The following is a 7912-nucleotide window of genomic DNA, read 5'->3' as shown; positions in this document are numbered from 1 at the left end:
AACAGTGGCAGGATAGAGACAGTGAGAGAGAGCGATTTGTCCCCACAGACCCTTGAGAAATGGATAGGGGCGAAAAAGCTGTTGCAAGTAAAGAGCAAACAGGTATGGGGGAGCTTATCTGAATAAGCCTCACTTAGAATAAATAGCCAAGTGCACATCCCTATTTCTGAGCATTTTGCTATTTTATTATTACTTTACTGCCATTATTAGCCAATGCCACCAGGGTGACAGCAGAACACTGTGTGCATTTCAACCTGCCCTGAAACCCAGCTAATTTAGCAGTGGCTCAAGTGTGCTTCACAGCAAATAGCCCAAATGCCAAGGAGATGTATCAACAGCTGAGCTAATTTTCTCTGTATCAAGACTGTTTTGTTAACTTGGCCCTTCAGGAGTTAGAAATCATGAAGTGGTTTTTCTAACTGAATAGTCCTAACCAAAGGTGATTTCTCCCCTTACCTAGGGTCCTGTGGATTTATTCTGTGACGGGAGAGTGGGTGTATCCTCTCTTTGCTTTGTTCAGCCCAGCTGGGCTAGCAGCCTTTTTCGCCGGTAGCCTTGTCGTCATGGTCTCCTTCTACAACTTCGGGGAGTTCCTCAACCGTATGATATGGGGTCAGTCCAAATTTTGTTTTCACTTCCATCTACATGAAAAAAAAAGAATCTATCTATCTATCTATCTATCTATCTATCTATCTATCTATCTATCTATCTATCTATCTATCTATCTATCTATCTATCTATCTATCTATCAATCAAATGAGCTCCTGCAATTGCCTAGGTGGGTGGGAAGAGGACGGAATTTGGGTGTATGATAGAGATTGCCAGGTCCTAACCAGTTATTATGAGAGAACAAACCAGGACAAGCATCCCAACCCTGCCGGAGAAAAGGCTGGGCCAGGTTCCTCTAATGGGATTCAAGAAGTGCCTCTTACCAGCATAATCACTGGATTTTTAATTCCTTTTCAAACAACAGAGCAGAGAAGCCAAATCTCTCTGGCTAAAACTCTTACACTTGCATCATGTGGTGTTTGTTGGACTAGGGAATGGCACTGTTTACTGAAAATTTATAGGAAGGCATTAGTGTACCCATTAGTGCACCTCAGCAGTTCCATCAATAAAGGAGCACTTCAGAAAGTCTTACAAACTGTTGAGAACATCTCCCTTCAGCTTTGGTAGTGGTATAACCAGTAGCAGTTTAAAGAAAATGAAGGCAGTTTCCTTGGACAAATGGGCAGTTAGGAAAAGAGGAAAATAGTTTAGTAGGACACATTCAACAGGAGCAAGAAAGAAAGAAAGAACTGATGAAGCAGCTTTGGGGGTTTGACTTATTATTATTACTATTATTATTTTGTTATTTCTGGTTTCCTCTCTCCTTTTTCATTCAAGATTAAGTTTTTGAGGATGAAAGTGTTTCTGTCAGGAAAACGTGTATATTTTATTCAGGACAAAAGTGTGAACATTTGCAATTTCTTAAACTAGCTTTCTGATGAAAGAAAAAACACTGCAAAAACACCTCTGAAAGTAAATAAGACAACCTCCCTCTGTTCTCAGGGAACATTTGATGACTGATCCGTTTTGTGAAGTCTCACATGCCTGTCAAGCCAAAGTAGAGTGTCTGTAGCTAGTCTCTCACCATCCATACTCAGCTACCTAAAAGCAGCAGATTGACTTTCAAATGTGCTGAATAACCAACTTCACTGCTTGGTACCTTTGCAAATAAGATGGTTGCTCTACATGTCCACGTTTGGAAATCTTGGGCAAATTCTGTTCTTGCATAAACATGATACGAGATGAGGATTGCTGGTAAATGAAAACAGATCTGCAGCCTTTCTGCACTAGCTCTGGAGGCATCACATAAATAGTAACTCTTACAATCAAAGACCACATAATCACTACAAGACAGTATGGGTCTTTACATGTGATCCAATACATTCATCACTGACTACGTATTAGTAATTTCAAGCCTAGAGTATAGAATCATCACAGAATCATAGAATGGTTTGAGATGGAAGGGACATTAAAAGATCATCTAGTTCCAACTCCTCTGCATGGGCAGGGACACCTCCCACTAGATCAGTATCTCTGATGCATAAGTTAGAGATAACCAGAATTAAAATAATTTTAGTGTTAATTGATCAGACAAAAGGTTGTGCCATGCAGAGATCAAATTACTGCAAAAAAAAATCAGAAGTATTATGAACAGCTGACTAAATATACTGGCTTAAAAGATGTTAATTTACAACAAAAGAAACCGGTGCAAGCGCTAAACTTGATTTTCTGTGCACACAGAAAGGCTGAAAATCACCCCCAGTTGTGATAGCATGAATGTAACCTAAGAGAACACATATATAAATGTAGCATACATGATATCTTACATCAGTATCTGGTGTGCTCTTGGAATCCAAGAAGGCCTCCTGTGTGTGGTGGGTCTGCCTCTCCATGCATACTCGATATTTTTCAAAGGAGCCACAAACTCATGGCCTTAACAATTACATGGTATTTTCATCCACGTGTGGGACCTTCCCTCTGAATTACAGTTTCCCACATTTGTGCAAACTTTTTGCTGCTTCATGTGCATCCTCAGCTCTTCACCCCCAGGACTGGCAACATTCCCTGGATTTGCTGTACATGGACAAAAGAAGTTACAAGCTGCACCCCAGTAGCTGGCAACTCTGCCTTCATAACACAGGGGATTTGGCAGCAATAACCTCTCTATAAGCTCCTGCCCACCACCCCTCATTCCTTCCTACTCCACCACACATGCCTGTTTCTTGCAAGCAGGGACTGCTTTCAACTCAGATCATTTTCCCCATCCATTTCCCAGATGTGTCCACTCAAGAGAAGGGCAGGACTTCCTTTAGCTGGTATTGATAACAAGGTCCCAATAAGAATTGAAACACAGCCAGAAGAAAGCTATTCCAAATTACAGTGTGCCAGAGTCTTAATATGTTCCTGACGGAGACAAATCTTTGGCTCAGCACTGCCAGAGTAAAAACAGCTGTGAACTGAATGAAGAAGTGATTCCAACATACCTCTCACAGCAGAAATGGTTCTGTGTACTTTTTTTTCATCCTGCCCTTTCCTATCTCACCTTCCTGTCCCAGTAAGGGAGATGAGGCAGTTAAAACAACCCTGCAGGAAAAAAAAAAAAACAACAACAAACAGCACACACAAAGCAAAATATCTGGGGTGGTGGAGGGACAGACTTCATCTCTCCCTGTCCACCTCCTCCCTCCTCCTAAAGAAAGGGTGGGCAGAAGGGCACTTCTGCGCTTCTCTTGTGCTTTCTGCTCAGTCCCTCAAAGGCCCAGTTTGAGTTACAGACTAAGGAAATTGCCCACTAGGTTCCTGTGGGCACATCTGGAAGCACCTTCTCCAAAACACCTGTAGGCACCAGGCAATTAGACTTGATGCTGGCGGCATCTGCCTGGGCTGCTGTGACCTAGTGTTCCCCCAAAGGGAAAGGCTCCAGGGCAGTGGAATTTTTTATTTCTTTCCCACCTGAAGAAAGAAAGCTTGCCAGGTTTGTGCATAGCTAGGTTGTGTTTATTCGAAGGTGCAAGAACTGATTAACAAATAGCTCCACGTGAGTGACAAGCCTGGTCTCCTTCTGGACTTACATCCTGTGGCAAATGAAGCTTGTCCCACAGCACACCATGCTTCCTATGGGCTCTCTTCTATGTTCCTTTACAGCTTAAGGCCACTATCACTTTTTCTAAAACCAGCTACATAAATACTTTGTTTTCACCCTTAAGGGTATATTCAGTTCTAACTTAGTCTGAAACCTATGGATGGCAGCTTTCAGCTTCAAGCAAGTAATTTTTAAAGCTATGTCTTATGCTTGACCAAAAAGATGCAGTATCTTTTCTGAGAGCTGGAAAATCCAGACTGTCAAAAAATATAACCCTGTTTTTCCTTTACAGAACAACCAAATAATGGCAGACCCTAAATTTGTTGTTGGTTGGGTTTTTTTATTTATAGACAAACTGTTTCATACACTATCAGAGGTTTTAAAAATGTATTCTGTCTCATGTGTCTCTTCCTCCCCTTGCACAGTTGGATTGGTGGTAACTAAGGCAACCCAGCTGCACAGCCTGAGAGGCACAGAAAATAGTACCAGTAATGACTTTTTTTGTTTTGTTTTGTTTTAAATCCCAGAGTTTCTAGAGCACTAGACAATATTGAGCAATACAGAAACTCCAAAGAGGATAACTGGAAACAATGGGCTGATTCTTTCACTGCCATAAATTTACCTCAGTCAGGCATTTGGCTGCAGAGTCCGAGTGCCAAAGATGAACCGTGTGACAGCTTCTCCTGTTCCCTGTGGGTAGAAAACATTATGTAGGCAACTGATCTTGTGTTAGTTGGACCAGTCAAACTAGAACCCTCAAAAATAAAGCAAAAGAGTTTTTCCCTTGGATTTGGCTGCTGGTGAGACAACAAGATCCTTGGGAGAAATTTGGATCAAAGTTTTCCACATCAGACAGAACAACATTTCAGATCAGGTCTCTTCTCTGGCATCAGCATTTGAAAATGGAGCCGATTCATTTGTCTTTCATCTAAAAAAACCTGAAAAAAAACCCAACCCAACCTTCATCAGCTGCTTCATTTCAATGCTTTGACATGCAGGTTGATTTGGGATAGCAACAGCTACCAACTCCACCAGTGATTTATACGCCTGCTGAGTGACACTGGGCAAACCACTTGTGAGGTTTTACAGCCAGAAAGCCTCTGCCAAGTCCAGAGAAACGCTCATCCCCAGGTGATAGAGCTGTCCTTTGGGAAAGAAACGGAGCAGAACGGCAGGCTGGCTGTCAGAGAGGGAAGCAGCTCCAACAGACCCATGCCTGGATGCTCAGTGTCCTCCGAATGGGAAAGCTTTGGCTAGCAGCTGGCTGAGGAAGATGAGGGGATCAAAGCCAGAATTAAATATATTGTAAAGTGAGGGATAAGGCAGTACAACAAGAATAAGAGACATCACTCTCAGGTAAAAGAGGAAATTTATCATGGAGCAATTTCCGTGTGTCCAGTGCATGGATGGATGTGCTCCTCCAGATCTTCTACAAGCTCCTGAGTATCTTGTGAAACCCTTGCTGAAATGTATTCACCTGGGGCTGAGCTGAAGTCAGACAGCAATCTTCCCTTTCATGTACCTTTCCCCTTCTTTTTGGAGTACTTGTACGTTAAATGCATTTTCTGGAAACACAGATATACAGGTTTTAGGAACCGATTGTTTTTTCTGGGTTTTATTTTCCTATTTACGCGCTTGTGAAACCAAGCTCCCTTAATACCCTGCACACCTGGGCGTTGGGAGACCCAGCCGAGGCGACAGCGCGTGGATCTGCGCAACACGAGGCAATGCTACCACGTGAGGGAAGCCTCCTGAGCAGCTGCTAGGGTTGCAGAAACCCGTGTGGCAAACAAAGGGATGCAAAGGGAAACTGTGTGGGGTACAAAGCCATCCTACCGTTGTACTGGTACCAGCTTATGAACAGCAGTTGTTGTGGGAATGCTAGAATGCTCGTGCCCTGCAGGTAGTTGTCGACCCAGACGCAGGTGCCACCCTTAACTGATACAGTGTCCAGGAGCCTCCTTTCCAGAAGATATCTTCATTTGCTCTATCATGCCTTTAAAAGCGAAGAATAAGAGTCCAGGCTATATCTAGTTATTTCAGTGAACAAATGAGATTTATATCTACAATTTCACTATACTGCCCATGATGAATGAAAATAAAATTTAAGACAATTTATGGCCCAGAGTTTGCAAATTAAATACCAATATTTGCTTTTGTCTCATCCATTCATCCTAGTTGTGCCACAAACCTATGATGGCATATTTATGTCCTTCATATTTTTCACTCCCCCAAGCTGAAGTTTATCCCTTGGGTAGAGCAGTCCAGCTATTTAAAAGAAACCTGCACCATCTGTCACATGCCCTCCTCCTGCTGACAAGTTTATCTGATGATCCACAGGAGGGAGACCGGATCTGAAGCTCTGGCAACCCAGGGCTTACAGTTTCATCACTGAAGGCCAAACATTAACAGGTGCTTACTAATATACTCTCATTGGACTAATAGTTACTGGTGGAATTTTTTCTCCTTCTTTAAAATTTCTGTTTGGTCACTACAATATACTTACAGGACTGTTTGGGAAGGAAGAAATGCAAGGATTTTGCTCCTTATCAGGACAATTGCCAAATGCTGTGCAGGCTGGAGAGAAATAAAATACAGCAATTAGGGTTTCACAGCCTCTGTGGTCTGTGCACAAGGAAAGCTCGTTTAAAAGAGGGTTCCCTGTGAGTAAATGGTCATCAGCAGGGAAGAAGAGAGGCTGAGACACTGCTTCAGATAAGGGTACCCAAATATATTTGGTCATTGCCACTGTTGGTAGCCCATGGTAACATGCCTGGTCCTTAGCTGGTGTTTCAGAAAGCTGTGGGTCATCAGTAGGCCTTCTGCCATCCTGGCCAGACACGTGAGGTTGCTCCAGGTATCTCAGCTGCAGGATTGATACAGAATCTCACAGAATCACAGAATCTTAGGGGTTGGAAGGGACCTCAAAAGATCATCTAGTCCAACCCCCCTGCCAGAGCAGGGTCACCTAGAGCACATAACACAGGAACTTGTCCAGGTGGGTTTTGAATGTCTTCAGTGAAGGAGACTCCACAACCTCCCTGGGCAGCCTGTCCCAGTGCTCTGTCACTCTCACAGTAAAGAAGTTTTTTCTGATGTATCAACCTCCTGTGCTCCAGTTTGCACCCACTGCCCCTTGTCCTATCACTGGAAATCACTGAAAAAAGCCTGGCTCTGTCCTCCAGACACTCATCCTTAACATATTTATAAACACTGATGAGGTCACCCCTCAGTCTCCCCTTCTCCAAGCTCAAGAGACCCAGCTCCCTCAGCCTTTCCTCATAAGGGAGATGTTCCACTCCCTTAATCATCTTTGTGGCTCTGTGCTGGACTCTTTCAAGCAGTTCCCTGTCCTTCTTGAACTGAGGGGCCCAGAACTGGACACAATACTCCCAATGCGGCCTCACGAAGGCAGAACAGAGAGGGAGGAGAACCTCTCTTGACCTACTTGGGTGCCTTTTCCAATGAACTTTATTTTTAATGCTTTCCACATATTCTTGCACCAAGCTAGGTTTGTTTGGTGGCAGACACACTCTCCCCACTAGCAAAGTACTATGATTTTTGAGGGATGTAGTGCATGGTAGATTTCAAATTATTCCTCAGTAATCCCTTACTTACTAGGGACATCCCAGGCTCATTTGACTTCTGCAGCACTTGGGCATGAGCTGCTGGTCCAAGCCATGCACTCCTCATAGCTTGCTCCCACTCCCAGACAGGTTTGGTTCCCCAGGGATGTCAGGAGGGTTGGGCCAGGTTCACATCCTCCTCCCAGCAGTGTGCTTGATCTGTGAGAGGACTTCTCTGATGGGCTTTTTTTGTTTGTTTGTGTTTTGGTGGTTTTTTTTGTTTGTTCATTTTTGGTTTTGTGTTTTTGTTTTTTTTCCCCCAATAATCTTTTCTTTTCTGCCTCCAAACAGGAGAGTCAATAGTAATACTGGACTACAAGAGGAAAGGCAGGTGAATCCTCAAGACAAACAATCTTGCCATAAATTCTGAAGCCATGAAGTAGAAGAAAATGAATGCAGCTGTGATAAATTCTTTCTCCAATGCATCGCAGCTTCTGGTGAAGCCATTTTGTCATCAGACATATGCAAAACTGGCAGAAAGTATTAAATGTTTGCCTCTTTACATGATAACTCTGCAACTGCTATGAATAAGAAAATTGTGTTCATCTGTTTACACAGATTTCTCATCTCTTGCACAACGTACGTGAGGATGTGTCCATGGTTAAAACTCGTCACTGGAAAACAAACTCCCTCATGAGCTTGGCACCACTCTGTA

General features: G+C 43.3%; 1 protein-coding gene across 1 annotated transcript in view; it reads left to right on the top strand.

Moving 5' to 3' along the window:
• Positions 1-7592, top strand: part of ADTRP (androgen-dependent TFPI-regulating protein) — a 35125-nt gene extending 27533 nt beyond the window's left edge. Inside the window, exons 5-6 of the mRNA XM_010000933.1 lie at positions 461-612; positions 7549-7592. Of these exons, the coding sequence (XP_009999235.1) occupies positions 461-612; positions 7549-7592 (196 nt within the window). The remainder of the gene's footprint in view (positions 1-460; positions 613-7548) is intronic.
• Positions 7593-7912: the final 320 nt, after the last annotated feature.

This window comes from Chaetura pelagica, unplaced genomic scaffold, assembly GCF_000747805.2.
Source record: "Chaetura pelagica isolate M959 unplaced genomic scaffold, ChaPel_1.0 scaffold104, whole genome shotgun sequence".
Taxonomy (NCBI): Eukaryota; Metazoa; Chordata; class Aves; order Apodiformes; family Apodidae; genus Chaetura; species Chaetura pelagica.
This window is presented reverse-complemented; position numbering and strand designations above follow the sequence as displayed.